Below are 17,003 nucleotides of genomic sequence, written 5' to 3'. Positions count from 1 at the left end.
ACTTGGCTTCTTACTGTCCATTAATGACTCTTTCCTAATATGTTCTATGCCTAGAAGTCAGAGAAGATAAGAGGAGACAATGCCAAGAGAATTCTGTAGACACAAGAAAAGCGAAGAAACCAATGGGTCTAAAGGTCAGTGGGCCAAAGGTTGGGCAATTAAACAGACCAGTTAGAGACAAAAGGGCTTTGGTTAAGTCTCAGAAAGCTGTCCCCAAATGTTTTCAGGACTTTACTGCTATTACTTTTATTGTTGCTGTCTCTTTCCCCTAATGTGCTGTCCAGAGCAGAGCCAGGAAAGGTGTGGGAAAGAGAAGGCTGTGGGTCTGGTGTCTCCGGCCCTGGGAGAAGGTGGTCAGAGCGTGGCGAGGCGGTCAGGCTGGGGCAATGGACAGTTGAAAGGCCAGCACCAGGATCTCTCAGATGCTGCATCCTGAGGTGACGAGCCACTGATGAGAGGCAGGAAACTGTGTGTACACCTCCCCTTGGGAGTAGTGACCTGGAGCCCGGTAGGGAAGAGGGGGTCAGTAAGCTATCATGAAGCGGAAGTAGATAGCAAGGTCCTCATCCAGGAGCCAGGCTACCACCTCAGCCTCAATGTCCCTCATAAAAAAACCATGATGCTGGCCAGATTGAAGCAGAAGGCTAGGTTAAATAGGTGGTCACGAAGGGCTGCTGTGTCTGATGTCCCGTCATCCTCTTGTTGGGCCATGTCCACAACCTGCCACATCTCCCCCACGGAGGAGGCCACAAAGTGCTCTTCAAAGTTCTCTTGATCCTGGTCTGCAACCGTGGAGAGGGGGAGGCACTGAAAGGGCCGATCCTAACCTGCCCCCGCCCCGATCCTGGCCTATACCAGAAAGGTGATGAAGTTAGAGAGTCTGAGAAGTTAGGGCCTGGGGCTTTTGGCCCAATTGTGCATCCCCTTATCCTTGGCCAGGGAGGCGGTGCTCCATCTGGAGGTCTCCTCTGGTCTGTATTCAATCACAGCCCCAACTGAGGTGCGCACATACCCCATTTCTACCTCAAACGGCCTCCTCCAAAGCATTACAACACTTGGGGTTGGAGGGACCACCCCAGGGAAGGGATGGAAACTACAACCTCTTCCAAGATAAATGCACCCCTGCCCATACACACGAAAGCCACCTGTGTGGTGCTCTAGCCAGCCCGTGGTGTGTCTCTGAATACGTCCCCCACTAAGAACCCTGCTCTAAACCCTTTACCTGACTCTCTCACGCTACAATAATAAGGGACTGGATTTCTCTCCCCACAACCCGACCTATCTCAGGTTTCATTCTAGCCTGATAGGAACTGGGGGGCTGACTCCAAAGAGGTCCGATCCCTGGCTCCAGACACTGTTGTCCTACCTGTGGAGGGTGTTTTCTCGTTCTGACTCCTCTCGTTGGGATCCAGGCTGCCTTTCTGAAGCTTCACTCCCTTGACCCGCAGCAGCAGCAAGATGGCAGCCAGGAATGCTGCCCTGCAGAGCTGGGAGCCCGGGGAAGTCATGGGCCTGCCCATCCACCACCTTTGGTCTTCCCTACTCCCCTATGCCCAGTCGGCTCCCCCCACCTCCCTCTCCTGTCCCTGTCCCAGCCCTTACCACTTCCCTGCACCGTTTTCTTCCCTTCCCTTCCATAGGACCTCTGATTTCATGAGCTTTGTGACATCACAGCCATGGGCCTGTCCCTCATTCAGGTCACTAGAGAGTTCCCTTGCCAGGCAAGAGAGTGGTGAGTGGCCAGCAGAGGCTTCTAGGATGATCCTACTGCATCATCTTGTGGAGGGCAACAAAATGACTTCAGAGTTTGTGAAGTACTTTCACATCCATTACATCATGACATCGATATAGCAACTGGGACTCAAAGTAGTAGTGTCATCATACCCATCATATAGATGAGGAAACTGAGGTTCACAAAAGAAATGACTCTTCTGCTTAACATCACACAGACAATAAAGGGCAGAGCAGGACTCTCGACCACCTCTTTTTGTTTTAGTGTTTATTTATTTATTTTGAGAGAGAGGGAGGGAGAGAGAATCCCAAGTAGACTCCATGCTGTCAGTGCAGAGTGTAACACAGGGCTCAAACCTCAAGATCATAACCTGAGCCAAAATTAAGAGTCAGGCACTTAACCAACTGAACCACCCAGGTGCCCCTTGACCACCTCTTTTGATTTCAAACATCACAGCTTCCTCTCTTCCATGCAGCCATTCTCTAAGGTAAGTGGCTTGTATAGAATGTGGCCCAGAGCAGATGTGGAAATATCGGATCCTCAAGTCCTGGGCTGTACCTGAAACTCAGGTCCACCAAAACAGAGGAAGGTAGAGAGGCATAGGTGTTGGGGGAGAAAAGAGTACACGGTGTGTGTGCGTGTGCGTACACACACACACACACACACACACACACACATGCATGTGTACATAGAGAGAGACAGAGAATGGGGTACCCTGTGCCCAAGCAGAAATCATTCCCTCATTCTTCACCCTCCCCTAGACTTTCCTCTCCCTAAGCCTTTGGCCTCTTGAACTGGTAGACAAACCCCTCTTCTCTCATTTTACAACCCCTCATACTCTCAGACACAAAGAAAAAGTTGTTAGAGGCTCATTCTCCAAACTCCTTGCTTGATGGAAGCAGAGTCTTTTTTTTTTAAGTTTTATTTATTTATTTTGAGAGAGAGAGAGAGCATGCATATGAGCAGGGGAGGGGCAGAGAGAGACACAGAAAGAGAATGGGGAGAGAGAGAGAGAGAGAGAGAGAGAGAATCCCAAGCAGGCTTTGCGCTGTCAGCACAGAGCCCAATGCGGGCTCTTGAACTCACGAGCTGTGAGATCATGACCTGAATGGAATCAAGAGTTGGACACTCAACTGACTGAGCCACCTAGGTGCCCTGTAGTTAGAGTCTTTAAAGAAGCAGCAGCATGGCATCGAGGCCAGGATCCCAAATAACAGATTTCCAGAAACTTGCCTCAAAGCCCCAATGCCTGCCAGGCCCGTGAAGCTGGTGAGCACAGACCTGCTGGCAGTAATGGGCGGTGGCTAATTATCTGCTTCCCAGAGCAGAGATGGCTGGGGATGGGGCAGGTGGGATTGGGGAGATAGGATGGAGTCCTGCCCTGGTAAACCAGAAAGCAATGCAGGCCAGAAGCTACAGGGCAGGTGCTGGGGCAGGTGGGAGGAGATTGTGGGCACACTTGAGCTATCACAACCCTCTCACACCACTCGTGGAGCCCATGCATCCCACGCCTGAGTGAACCACCAAGTGCATGTGTAGGAACGTGTACCCTTTCTGGAAGACGGAATTGTAGGTGTGGAGTACAGCTGTACCTCTGCTAGCAGAGTGCTCACCAGGAGGCCCCCCTGGGACAGCTGCAACCTCTTGTATACTTCCCGCCCACCCAGGCCAGGTGACTGGGGAGTGGTACACGAGGTCACTGGACGGTGGAGGAAGAAAGATTCAAGTAAGCAGGTGACCCTGTTCACCCCTACCGTGCACTCGTTGACCTTCATGTCCAGGAAACAATGCTTGGGTGGAAAAAAGTCACTAATGTGGTTACTTTGGGGGAGGAGCTTCTTGGTTCCAGGCAAAAAGAGAAGCCAACCCAGGCTCAGTGCGTGTGGATGGGGAGGGCCGCTGGGGGTGGGACAGGCAGGCGTGAAAAGAACTGGGTTGTACTGACCACCGTTCCTTGCGTTTCCTCACCACCTGCTGCTGGTTCCCTGTGTTGGGAGAGATAATTCGAGCAGGAATTTAATTTGTTTTAGTATAAAAGCAATTTAAGAAGTCTGGAAAACAAAAAGGGTCAGTGATTCCACTATTCACTGCTAATCACTATTAATGTTTTAAAGTGTATTCAAATCCTTTCCTTACATGGCTGTGGGTATGTGGGGTGGGAGTGTATTTCCTAAAAAGATAAAATCCAGGCATGATGCATTTCCCTGTCCCTACATCACATCCAAATAAGAGTTGTGACTGCTTTGACACCAAGAGGCTCTGGGACCTGAAAGTGTAGTGAGGGGCTCCTGGTCCCCTAGGGGACATCAGGGACTCTCCTGAGACTGAGGGAAGCTGCTACCTGGGGGGAGAGGGGTCCTAGGTGTTCTTGTCCACAGAAGGCTGAGGGAGCATGAGAAGGGACGAGGGAGAAATAAGGTGGTATGGGGGGTATGACAAAGGAGAAGGAGTGAGGGGAGAAAGCCAGCGGAGAGCAGGCAACTCCTTAAAGATCAGGGGTACGGCTGACCCTGGAACAACACGAGGTTAGGGGCACTAACCCCCCGAGCAGTCAAAAGTCCAAGTATATACTTTTGACTCCCCCAAACCTAACTACTAATGGTCTACTGTTGACTACAAGCCTTACCGATAGCAAACTATCGACTGGCACATATTTTGTATGCTATATGTATTATATATTGTATTTTTATAACAAAGTACACTAGAGGAAATACATTGTTAAGAAAATCATATGGAAGAGAAAATACGTTTACAGTATTGTACTGTATTTATCAAAAACTATCCTCATAGAGGTGCACTTGTGAATGGGGCACCTGGGTGGCTCAGTCGGTTGGGTGTCCGACTTCAGCTCAGGTCACTATCTCACGGTTCGTGAGTTCGAGCATCGGGCTCTGTGCTGACGGCTTAGAGCCTAGAGCCTGCTTCAAATTCTGTGTCTCTCTCTCTTCCCGCTCCTCCCCTGCTCATGCTCTGTCTCTCTCTCCTTCAAAGATAAATAAAGACATTAAAAAAAAAATTTAGAATTGGACCTGTGCAGCCAGCCTGGGCCAGTGAGAGGGTGAAGACCCAGAGCGGGGCACCTGTTCCCGAGCCCCCCTCTCTCCCCAACCCCAGCCCCAAGGACGGGGCCCTTGGTGGCGAGCCCCCCTGTACCTGCTCTGTGCGGCTCTGACTGGGCCGGCCCCTCCCCGCCCCCACCGCCTCCAGGATTAGCTTTATGGGTTGAGTATTTCTTAGGCGGGCCTCCTTCCTCTGCCAGTCCCTGCTTATCAGAGCATCTACAACCCCCACCTCAACCTTATCACTCAGTCCATCTCCTTAGACTGGAAGTCCCAAGGCTGCAGAGGCCATTACCATCCCACACAGCCCCAACCCCCAGCAAAGCAGAAAGTTGCCCTACAAGGTGACCCCCCTCCCCTTTCCCAGCTGGCATCTCCCTACCACCTGGGTGAGAGCATGGTTCCTCCTGGTCTCTGGCATCCCCTCTCCCTTTCCTTATTTGTTTTCCTTTCAATTCCCCTTCTATAAAGGTCACTTTGTCCATCCTTCAATCTTGTAGTAAAAGAAGAGGGGAGTCCCCTGCTCCTGAAGACCCCCCAAGGTCCTGTGTCCCCCCAAGTCTCTCATATCTGTACAGGCCGAAGATTCAGAAGAAAAAGCAAGTTATGGCGGATGATTTGGAGCTAAGTTTCCAACTTTAAAGCCAGTCTAGTTTTGTTACTAGCCATGGGCCATCACCCTCCCTCTCTGTGCTCTGCCCTTCTCTTTAGAAAATTAGGAGAGCCCTCAGCCTATTCCCAGGTACCGCATCTGTCTCCCGGGTGACTCGAATTCAGTAACAAGCATTTCCAATCAGAAGAGAAATAGAAACCACCCTATTAGAAAATAACACAAAAGGTGATGTGTCCTCAGTCCTGCCTCATCATTCCTGAAGAGAGTCCCCAGATTTCTCTGTCCACCACCTCGGCTCAGCTCCTGCTGTTCCAGTTCTGGGGTCTCCCCTGACTGAGGCTCCACAAAGCTGGGAAGGAAGAGAAGTTTCACTGAGGACGTGGCCTGGAAGCCTTCGGGAGGCTGGCTGCAAGGTTGAGAACAGAGACAACCACAAAGACCGCAATGCAGACAAGCAGCGCTCAGGGCTTGGAGCCCATCTGCGGAAGGAGAACCAGTAGTCACTGAACTCTTACGCTCAGGCTTTACAGACACATGAGACAGAACAATTATTGGCCCCGTTCTACAGATTGGAAGACTGAGGCCTGGGAAGCTCACTTAAGTGATCTGTAAGGGGACAAGAGCCAGCGTTCAAGCCAGAACCTGCCTGATTGTCAAGCTGGAGGGCTTTCACTTTTCTGCTTTCCTGTATCCCAGTAAGTGCTCACCTTGCATGTGGGGCCCACATTCTGGGCTTCATCCTTGCTCCCCCTCTACATCCCACAGTCTCCTAGCCTTCCCCTGTCTCCCCTGCAGCCCCAGCCCACTGCTGGGAAGGAAGTTCCCTCCTCCACCTCCCCTCCCAGCTCTAGAGCAGGTTCTGTGCCCGGGGGCTCTCTAGAGAGAGCTCCTCCCCTCCAGGTAAAGCCACATTCTCCTGGCAGGGCCCCCAGTCGCCTCACTGCATACACACACACTCCACCCACAAACTGCACGCTGTATACACAAGTCACACTGGAGATATACTCACTCTCAGTCCCAACCCCAAACAGACCCCGCCTCCTCCTCTGTGGACTCCTAGACCGGCTCCTTTTACCACATTCCCTAACCTGCCAGTGCCTGAAAGAAGACGATATGGGGGCTCCTCCACCTAAGGCAGAGGGGCCCAGGGTCCAACTCCAGAAACTTCTGGCCTCCTGGCTGCTCAGAGAGCAGGACTGGGATCAGCATCTGGACGAGGCCCACATGCTGCAACAGAAGAGGTAGGCTGCCCCAGTCGTGCCACGTCCCACCTCCCCCTGATCCCCCAACCCTCTGATCCACTCCGCTGCTGTATCTCTGCTTGCAGCGGCCCAGCATCCAGTGTCAGGTGGTTGGGTGCACCCAACCCACTCCTTCCAAACCCCAGCTGTCTCTGTCAGTGGGCAGGAGGAGACTCGGTGTAGATTCGAAGCCCGGGACAAAGTGACACTACAGCTCCAACCTGCCTGGCTGGTGGAGGAGGGGGCTGGGGGACAGAAAGGGACGGGAACAGAAGAAGGATAGAAGAAAGCAGATTGGGGGAGGGGGAGGACAGGCAGGTGAAGGCTGGTGGGAAGGCACGAGATCCTGCAGGTTTTGGAAGACTTGTTGCCTGGAGAAAGAGCGAAGCATTCCCATTAGCGTGAAGGAAAATTGCTTGTGTGAAAAAGAGGAGGAGAGCTGTGTTCTGTAGAACTTCTGGAGCTGACCAGCTGATGAGGGAAACTCAGCTTATCTACCTTTTATTGAGTGTCTACTTTGTGCAGCAGAATGCTGGGTCAGGAGGATCATCGGTAGATTGAATGAGGCCTGTGTCTGCCCGGGGGATGCCTGCAGGTCAGGTGGGGCTGATGTGTTTCACGGAAAAGCAGCGGCCAGGGCGGGGACCTATATCCTCCCAGAGGTGGGCCTCTGCCTCAGAGCATCTGGGGAACCTGTCACCCATCTGAGAGCTGCCTGGGGATGGGGTGAGCAGACAGTAGCAGGCCTGCGGTCCAGCCAGGGCTGGCCTCGTGGGCAGGTGGCCTCTACAGTGGCACAGGATCCCATGTTGCAGAAAACCCCTGCACTTGGTTTAATGCGCTGCTGTGGTCAACTTGAAATTCTTAATTTTCGAACAGGGAGTCCTACATTTTTCTTTCGCGCTGGGCTTCACAAACGGTACAGCTGGCTGTGGCTGCAGTCGGAGCCCTCATTTGGGAAAGGCTCTCTGCTTGCTCACCAACCCCCACCCCAGGCCCTGTGAGGGAACCTTTGGCCTCCCCACCTCCCTCGAAACTTCAGGGTGAGGCCAGAGCAGTCTTGGAGAGAGAGCTGGGTTCTGGACCTGCCCTCCGAAGAGGGCGGTGCGCTGGAGGCCTGGTTGCTAAGGCTGTGTGCGGTGCGTCCAGCACAGGGGGTGAAACCAGGTTAGCCCTGGTTACCCTGAGCTGGGACTATTCACCCTGAGGGTCTAGGTGAGGTGGGGAGGGCGCTGGCCCTTACTCTGCTGGTCCCTCCTGAGAGTACTTTTCTAATGGGCAGACCTGAGCTCCACCTCAAGATAAAAAGCTTCTTCTTTAAATAAAAATGTTCTTCCCCCTGGCTCACAGAGCGATTGGAAGAGAGGATGGGGGACCTGGGGACAGCAGGGGAAGCACTGGTCGGTCTGTTTGCCTCTCATTTCTCCCCTCGTGACCCTCCCCTGCCTTGTATTCACCCTGGGATCTGATTTGTGCCTGCAGCTTTAGCTTTTGTTTGGTTCATCCAGGCAGGGAAGAAACAAAGATGAACTGACAAGAGGTGCCTTAGGACGGATACCACAGGGCTTCTGCTCCTAGCTGCTAGGTTCCCAGAGGAGCCCAAGGCTATGATCCTCCTCAGTTATGAATGGGGTAAAACACGGAAGGAATCCGTCCTCCGCACCCCCCCCCCACACACACACACAGCGTGGATCTGACTCTGAGCAGCCCTGAGGGGTATTTGGAATTTTGGCAGCTTGTAAATCACCTAAGTTCCAACAGCTGGCCCCTCTCTGCCTCTCTGCTCCTCTGGTCTCTCTAACTCCCTTAGCCTAAGGAGAGCTAGCTCAGCAGGCCTGGGAGCAGGGGTGAAAACATTTACTCAGCTTAGGTGGATTCAGCTAGGCCCGATGGCCTCCTGTCAGGGTCATCAGGGCCACCAGCTCTGCAGCATGGGCCCCTTCTGCCCCCACAAGTCTTCTGCCCACCGGAGCCTTGAGGCCTCCCCCCCACCAACCACCCCCACCAGACTTGGGCAGAGCTGGCAATGACACAACCACGGGGGAAACTCTCACCCCAGTCTGACCCTCAGCTAGAGTCCAGTTAACGACTCTTTGCAATGTGTCACTGCACACTTTGTGTGACTCGTATCTGTTCCACGTAGAGAAGGTCTCTGATCCTCTCTCTGCCTTTGGCCTCTCAGTGATTCTGTCTCTACTGGACTCACGTTCATCTTCTCCCAGGATCCGAGAGTCTCCACTGCTTCAGGCAGCCAAGGAAAATGACCTGTGTGCCCTCAAGAAACTTCTGCTGGACCGAAGCTGTGATTTCCGACAGAGAGGTGGGTTGGGTGTGATGGAGCCAGGCCACCTGCCCTGCCTCGCCCCCGGACGCTGAGGATTTCTGCGAGGAAGCGGGGAGAGAGCCTTGAGCCAGAGCCCCTTCCTCAAGATGCTCTTGGAGGCGTTTGACACTCCTATCTTACTCCCCTCCAGGAGCCTTGGGGGAGACCGCGCTGCATATAGCGGCCCTCTATGACAATCTCGAGGCCGCCGTGGTGCTGATAGAGGCTGCCCCGGAGCTGGTCAAGGAGCCCACCTTGTGTGAGCCATTTGTAGGTGAGGAGCCCACACAGTAGTTCAAGGTGGAGACAGGTGTGGGAGAGTCTGATGTCACCTCTTAAAATGGGTCTCCGAAGGGTGGCCTGGGAAGAGGTGCTAGAGGGTTCAGGAAGGTTGCCCTTGAGTTGGAAGGCATGCAGACATCCCAGTCTTGGCCTTTAGCATCCGTGACTTTCTTTCTTTCTTTCTTTCTTTTTTTTTTTTTTTGAGATTCATCTCTTCATAGAGGGCTCCAAACGCAGCTGCCCTTTATTAATTAATTAATTAATTAATTTATAATTTAAATCCAAGTTAGTTAACATATAGTGTAATAATGACTTTAGGAATAGAATTTAGTGATTCATCACTTACACGTAACACCCAATGCTCATTCCGACAAATGCCCTCCTTCATGCCCATCACCCATTTAGCCCATCCCCCCACCCAACTCCCCACCAGCAACCCTCAGTGTGTTCTCTGTATTTAAGAGTCTCTTATGGTTTGTCTCCATCTCTGTTTTTATGTTATTTTTGCCTCCCATCCCTTATGTTTTGTATTTTAAATTCCGCATATGAGTGAAGTCACATATTTGTTTTTCTCTTATTTCTCTTAGTATAATACCCTCTAGTTCCAACCACATTGTTACAAATGGCAAGATTTCTTTCTTTTTGATCACTGAATAATATTCCATTGTATATATATATACACCACATCTTCTTTTTTTTTTTTAATTTTTTTAACGTTTATTTTATTTTTGAGACAGAGAGACAGAGCATGAACGGGGAAGGGTCAGAAAGAGGGAGACACAGAATCTGAAACAGGCTCCAGGCTCCAAGCTGTCAGCACAGAGCCCGACGCGGGGCTCGAACTCATGGACCGCAAGATCATGACCTGGGCCGAAGTCGGCCGCTTAACTGACTGAGCCACCCAGGTGCCCCGGTACCACATCTTCTTTATCCATTCATCAGTCGATGGACATTTGGGTCCTTTCCATACTTTGGTTATTGTTGATAGTGCTGCTATAAACATTGGGGTACATGTGCCTCTTTGAATCAGTGCTCCTGCATCCTTTGGATAAATACCTAGTAGTGCAATTGCTGGGTCATAAGGTAGTTCTATTTTTAATTTTTTGAAGAACCTTCACACTGTTTTCCAGAGTGGCTGCACCAGTCTGCAATCCCACCAGCAGTGCAAAACGATTCCTATTTGGGGCACGTGGGTGGTTCAGTTGATTAAGTGTCCAACTTCAGCTCAGGTCATGATCTCGCGGCTGGTGAGTCCGAGTCCCACATCGGGGTCTGTGCTTACAGCTCAGAGCCAAGAACCTGCTTCAGATTCTGTGTCTCCCTCTGTCTCTGCCCCTCCACTTCTAGTGCTCTGTCTCTCAGAAATGAATAAACATTAAAAAAAAAAGGTTTCTCTTTCTCCCCATCCTCGCCAACATCTGTTGTTGCCTGAGTTGTTAATGTTAGCCATTCTGACTGGTGTGAGGTGGTATCTCATTGTGGTTTTGATTTGTATTTCCCTGATGATGAGTGATATTGAGCATTTTTTCATGTGTCTGTTAGCCATCTGGATGTCTTCTTTGAAAAAGTGTCTATTCATGTCTTTTGCCCCTTTCTTCACTGGATTATTTGTTTTTTGGGTGTTGAGTTTGATAAGTTCTTTATAGATTTTGGATACTAACCCTTTATCTGAGATGTCATTTGCAAATATCTTCTCCCATTCTGTTGGTTACCTTTTAGTTTTGCTGATTGTTTCCTTCACTGTGCAGAAGGTTTTTATCTTGGTGAGGTCCCAATAGTTCATGTTTGCTTTTGTTTCCCAAGACATGTCGAGTAAGAAGTTGCTGCAGCTGAGGTCAAAGAGGTTGTCGCCTGTTTTCTCCACTAGGATTTTGATGGCTTCCTGTCTTATGTTTAGGTCTTTCATCTGTTTTGAGTTTATTTTTGTGTATGGTGTAAGAAAGTGGTCAAGGTTCATTCTTCTGCGTGTTGCTGTCCAGTTTTCCCAACACCATTTGCTGAAGACACTGTCTTTTTACCATTGGATATTCTTTCCTGCTTTGTCAAAGATTAGTTGGCCATACATTTGTGGGTTCATTTCCGGGTTCTCTATTCTGTTCCATTGATCTATGTGTCTGTTCGTGTACCAGGACCATACTGTCTTGATGATTATAACTTTGTAATACAGCTTGAAGTCTGGGATTGCAAGCATATGTGACTTTATTTAGCCATTCACTGTTTCCTTTCCTTTCAACTCCTCTCATGTTCCCTGTAGGACAAAACTCTGTTTCTTTCTCTTATAGCAACATTACAGTGATCCCATGTACACCCTACCCACAACAGTCAAGAGGTGGGGACAGTGAGGTGGACAGCCTATGAGACAAATTGCCCTGAGTCTCAGGCCACTGTGCTAAGCCAAGGGCAGAAATCTATGCCAGGACCTGTCAGGGACCTCCTGCCTGCCAGTGAGATGTTGTGTCCTTGGAAGAATTGGGGACAGCCCCATCACTGAGACGTCTCTCTTTCTCTCTCTGGGCCAGGTCAGACCGCCCTGCACATAGCCATCGTGAACCAGAACGTGAACTTGGTGAGAGCCCTGCTTGCCCACGGGGCCAGCGTGTCTGCGAGAGCCACAGGCACGGCGTTCCGCCGCAGCCCCCGCAACCTCATCTACTTTGGTGAGAGCGGGGCCGGGGCTGGGAGGAAGGGACATGGGGAGGTGGGCAAGAGCAAAGGGAGGGCGGGCCGAGGAGGGCTCCGGCCCCCGGAAAAGCCGGAAGCGGCCGGGCCTTCCAGGGTTTCAGGCCAGAGCCAAGCCTCCCCGCGCCGCGTGCTCCATCCCTGCCTCTGCTTCTGCTGACGAGCGTCCCCGAGCCCAGAGCTGCCACGCGAGGGCAAGGAGGCAGTCACTCGGGGACGCTGCCCATCCCCCAGCCCATCGGGCCCTCACGGCAGCGAGCCTTCTGTGTCCACAGGGGAGCACCCCTTGTCCTTTGCTGCCTGCGTGGGCAGTGAGGAGATGGTGAGGCTGCTCATTGAGCATGGAGCTGACATCCGGGCCCAGGACTCCCTGGGTAAGAGCTGGGGGCCGGGAGGGCAGGGGCCACCCCAGGTCGGGCAAGGCATCAGCGGGGACTTCAGCGCAACGGCCACGTGACGCCCGCGTCCTCCCCCAGGAAACACCGTGTTGCACATCCTCGTCCTGCAGCCCAACAAGACCTTTGCCTGCCAGATGTACAACCTGCTGCTGTCCTATGATGGGCGCAGGGACCACCTGCAGTCCCTGGACCTCGTGCCCAATCACCAGGGTCTCACCCCCTTCAAGCTGGCCGGAGTGGAGGGCAACACCGTGGTGAGGGACACTCCCCTGGCCCCATGGCAGCCTTTCAAAGACCCTTGGTGCCCAACTGCCCGGAGGGTGGGGCCCCTTCCTCCATATTCCGTCGCTAAATGCTCAGCCTCAGGGACCCCTGGGCGGGAGGCTTTGAGAATGTCGCTTTAGGACATCTGCTCTGGGAGCCCGGCGTTCTGTTCCCTTTGCCCGTCCTCCTCTTTCAGATCCTTATAGGGTGTGTGGGAAAGAAAGACAACCAGAAAAAAGGAGGCTCATGCAACTAACTGTCTATCAGTCGCAAGGAGCGGGCCGTAGCCCTCGTCAGCGGTGGAGACCCCCCGGCCCAGCTTCTCACGCTGACCCTCCGACTCACCACCGTGTCTTCTCAGATGTTCCAGCACCTGATGCAGAAGCGGAAGCACATCCAGTGGACCTACGGGCCGCTGACCTCCACTCTCTATGACCTCACCGAGATCGACTCCTGGGGGGAGGACGTGTCCTTTCTAGAGCTGGTGATTTCCTCCAAGAAGCGAGAGGTATGGGTGCCACAGATGACCAGGGGCTGTCAAGTGTCTGAGCAAAGCCTGTCCATTTGCTTACATCCTGGGCTCCAGACACTTCCCTGATTTATAATAAATGGAGATGAGAACCGAACCATGGAGCCTTTGGGAGAAAAGTCCAGTCTGACTGCATTCTCCCTCTGCCCAGCTCCAGCCCTTTCTGCTTACCTTTCTCATACTAACCTTTTAGCTGAGGGAGTCTCCAAATGGAAGCCACTTCGTAGTATTCATTCATTCATTCATTCATTCATTCAGCACACTGAGGACCTTCTGAGTCCCAGCTGCTGTATAAGGAACTGAGAGTACAGAAATCAATCATAGTTCCTGTCTGCTTCCTCACACCCTACTCCCTGTCCTCAGTAAGTGCAATGGAGTACAATGTATGCCACCATAGGAGTCTGCACCATGCACAGTGGCAGCAACACTGAGGTCAAGTGACTTGTCCTGGATGGGCCAGGGAAGATGTCACAGAGGAAGGGCTTCAGCTGGGTCTTCTAGGGGAGCTGGAATTCACCAGGAAGAGGAGGGGAAAGAGCTCCCCAGAGAGCGGGAAACACGTGCGCCATTCTGATAGTACTGAACTGAGTGAACAGTAGGAAGGGAAAATTTGTCAAAGACTCTAGGAGCAAGGAACAAATGCTTCGGGTCCTCGGGAACTTCCAAAATAGTGGCAAGATAGAATTTCTGTTGTTTATCTGCAACCTGGCAATTTCCTAAGAACCTTTCTAAGGCCATAAAATGCAGGCAATCGTTAGTAAGAGAGAACTTGAAAGGTCACTTAGTGTGATCTTATTCAGAGAATATTCCTGGAAGCAGATAAACTTCTATCAGGATTTCTTAGGAATTAGAACGCCAATCCCGCTGTGTGAATTGTGCCGACATAAATCCTTGATGTCTGGTTTCAGTGAGCTCTCGGTGTTCTCCTCCAGGTTTTATTCTTGTCTTAGTCAGCTACTTTTCCTTTCCTTCAAAATTCCTAGCCCCTTTTACATCTCTCATAGCCTTCCCCCCTTAGTTCCCTCGAAGCCCAGACTCCTACATTATGGCAAAAATTGAGGCTCTCTGCAAAAATCGGGCTCCTCCTACTTCCTGCCTTGAGCTGCCAAATATATGAGAAACTGTCCACCATCTCTCCTTCCCTCTGGGTTCAGCAGAAAAGGTATTCTGTTGGCTGATGGTTCATTCCTACAGCTATGGTTTGACTTTTGCCTTTTCTTACTTTCTCAGACGCCTCATCCCCTCCACCCCCCACTCTCATTTGTGCTTAACCCCTTGCTGTGTACTTCTATCAGACTCCAGCCTGCCGCGGAGGCTTAGATGGTTGCCTCATCCAACTTTCCGTGCCTCTACTGCTCCCCTCCAGTGCCTAAGACTTGCAGAGAAAATAGGACCACTTCCTTGCTTGAACCCTCTGTGCTCCCTATTGCATTCGGAAAGATAATTCAAACTCCCCACTGTGCTCCCAATACCTGATGGTCTGCCTCTTATCTACGTCACCCCTTACAACTCCTGCCCGCCACTCCCCACGGGTCTTCTCATGTCCCCAGATGCACCTTGTTTGCAGATGACCACCTCTCTCACCTGGCTGCCTTGGCGACTGCTGCTGCTTGTGGACCGATCTCTAACTCCCCCTTCTTTCTACTAACTACTGCTCATCCCTCAAAGCCTCATTGGGGTTCTGGCGTCTCGTGCTTACTTCTTTAACAGAATGAATAGTGATGATGCTGTTGTTGCGCTGCCCTCTGGGACCTGGCGGGAAATCCAGCACTCCTCACCGTGCCAGTCACCCCCTGCCCCCCAACCTATGCACTGCTTCCATGGTAGGCTCGCCAGATCCTGGACCAGACCCCAGTGAAAGAGCTGGTGAGCCTCAAGTGGAAGAGATACGGACGGCGGTACTTTCACATTCTGGGTGCCCTGTACATGCTCTATATGATCTGTTTCACCGCCTGCTGCATCTACCGCCCCCTCAAGTTCCGCTTGGGCAACCGCACAGATCCCCGGGACAACACAGTCCTCCAGCAGAAACTGCTGCAGGTGACTCTTCCTGGAAGGGGATGGAAGGGAGTGGGAGCGCGGGGTGCTGGTGCTGGATGCCTGAAGGATACCTACCCAGGAAAGGCACTACTCACTGGGCTCCAGCGGCTACAGGCTCCTGGTCACGCAGACAGAAATTCGGCATGAGATAGCCGACCAAAAAGGGAGCTTAATGAGTAAAAAACACACTTACCCAGGGACCTGTGGTTTTTCTCGCTAACCCTGAAAGAATACTTGCTGTTACGAACACCATACATTTGTGAACTTCCTTATAATTTGTAAGCCCTATTGTTCAAAAGGGAGGAAAATCATACTCCAAGTACATTTCTGAGTCCATTTCTGGTCTGTTAGGGCAACACAGACGTCCCTTCTGGCCTGCCCTCTCTTCTGTGTGCTGTCAACATGAGGGCATTGGCAATCCTGTGTCAGCTGTCGGACCACCTGTCAGGTCCCCTGCACAAGGTCCCTGGATTAAGTAGCAGGTTGAAGTAAATAATTTCTGAGGCTCCTTTTATGCCTGTGGGCTTGCCATTCTGTAGTGTTGTTCAGAGACCCAGGGTGTTAAGGATGGCTGGGCAGAGGTGTAGAGTAGCTGTAAGAGTCTGCTGTTGATGGGAGCAAACTCTCCCTCTCGGGTGACAACATTAGTAGGCTCTAATGGGAGCCCCTGAGCATCTACAGTCAACGAGTGTGGCTACTTTGGGTTGGTTTACAGTTCGTGGCTAACCACAGTTTTTGTCCCGGGGACCTGAAATAGCCAAAGGTGGGTGCAGGTATGTGGGCAGAAGGCAAAAGACAGGGGAAGAAGAATTTTGCCAGGCGAGTAAGAGCTAGGTGACTGGAGATTTATGTTCCATGGAGGATGGGCCAGCCACAAGTATGGCGCAGCCTCGGCTAGGAAGAGGGGTAGTTCGGGTCAGAAAGAGAACATAAGTTGCTTGCTTCGTCTAGGAACAAAAACCCCGAGTCAAGTTAGGCCAGAGAGAGTGGGATACACAGAGAAACAACAAGGCAGAGCCTCATTAAACCGCAGAGTTGGTCACAACACTCCACCTCGCTTGCTCCTGTAACTGCCTCTCAGTATATATTCAGCGTGCTCGTGTATCCAGAGCCTGTCTCTGACAAAGGAGGGTTTGCTGCCCAGAGAGGATGGTCCTGAGTGTGGAGTGGCTGTCCTGTTACGGCGGGCACCAGTGTGCTGGGGGGAGGTTTTATTCCATGCATCTCAAATTGGGCACAAAGGCTGGCCCTGGTGTGGAACCCACACAGGGGGAAGTAAGGACATTGAGAAGATGGCCAAGTGAGATGGGTGAGAAACTAGAAATGGGGAAAATGCACACCCATGAATGAGCTGAGGGTGACTGGGCTTTTCCAACATTCTAGGCCCTATTTCCCAGATGTGTTGTTCTCCCAGTCCCCCTTTGTCTCAAGCTTACCTAGGGATTTTCTGGATTTAGATTGTAGATAACGTTCTGGCCTGAGAATTGGGTGATAACTGAGCAATTGAGTACTCCAAGTCTCCTCCCTATGTGCCCCTTTCTCTTTAGGACAGGACTAACATGTTTTTTGACCCAGATAGTCTATATTTAGAAGATCCCCTCCCCTTGCCTCAGGACTAGGTGAAGCATAGTTTTAGCTAAGACAACCTCCCTATCCTTCTCTTTTCTTTCCTCTTTCCTTCCTTTCTTCCCTGGTACCACTTTTACCCTTTTGTCTTTCACTTAGATAATAGCTACTTTAGCCCAAATAGGAGACTATTGACTTTCAAATATTCTTTTCTTGGTCAGGGGAGAGAGGCTAAGGGTTACAAATGGTCTTATAAGAGGATCGGGTAGCAAAGACC

General features: G+C 51.6%; 2 protein-coding genes across 2 annotated transcripts in view; one reads left to right on the top strand and one right to left on the bottom strand.

The window, feature by feature from the left end:
• Positions 1 to 187: 187 nt before the first annotated feature.
• On the bottom strand, positions 188 to 1,731 carry LLCFC1 (LLLL and CFNLAS motif containing 1). Its single transcript, XM_007090889.3, has 3 exons — positions 1,603 to 1,731; positions 1,367 to 1,487; positions 188 to 782 (listed from the first exon to the last, which is right to left on the bottom strand). The coding sequence occupies exons 1-3, from the start codon at positions 1,636 to 1,638 to the stop codon at positions 604 to 606; spliced, it is 336 nt and encodes a 111-aa protein (XP_007090951.1). The 5' UTR covers positions 1,639 to 1,731; the 3' UTR covers positions 188 to 603.
• A 402-nt stretch (positions 1,732 to 2,133) lies between these two features.
• The window catches only part of TRPV5 (transient receptor potential cation channel subfamily V member 5), a 32,034-nt gene continuing 17,164 nt past the window's right edge, over positions 2,134 to 17,003 (top strand). Inside the window, exons 1-10 of the mRNA XM_007090837.3 lie at positions 2,134 to 2,219; positions 5,292 to 6,099; positions 6,436 to 6,645; positions 8,868 to 8,965; positions 9,120 to 9,242; positions 11,770 to 11,907; positions 12,205 to 12,303; positions 12,406 to 12,581; positions 12,953 to 13,099; positions 14,948 to 15,160. Coding sequence (XP_007090899.2) covers positions 6,518 to 6,645; positions 8,868 to 8,965; positions 9,120 to 9,242; positions 11,770 to 11,907; positions 12,205 to 12,303; positions 12,406 to 12,581; positions 12,953 to 13,099; positions 14,948 to 15,160 — 1,122 coding nt within the window. The 5' untranslated portion in view covers positions 2,134 to 2,219; positions 5,292 to 6,099; positions 6,436 to 6,517. The remainder of the gene's footprint in view (positions 2,220 to 5,291; positions 6,100 to 6,435; positions 6,646 to 8,867; positions 8,966 to 9,119; positions 9,243 to 11,769; positions 11,908 to 12,204; positions 12,304 to 12,405; positions 12,582 to 12,952; positions 13,100 to 14,947; positions 15,161 to 17,003) is intronic.

This window comes from Panthera tigris, chromosome A2 (assembly GCF_018350195.1).
Source record: "Panthera tigris isolate Pti1 chromosome A2, P.tigris_Pti1_mat1.1, whole genome shotgun sequence".
Lineage (NCBI taxonomy): Eukaryota > Metazoa > Chordata > Mammalia > Carnivora > Felidae > Panthera > Panthera tigris.
Note: the sequence above shows the minus strand (reverse complement) of the source record. Positions and strands in the feature narration are given on the sequence as shown.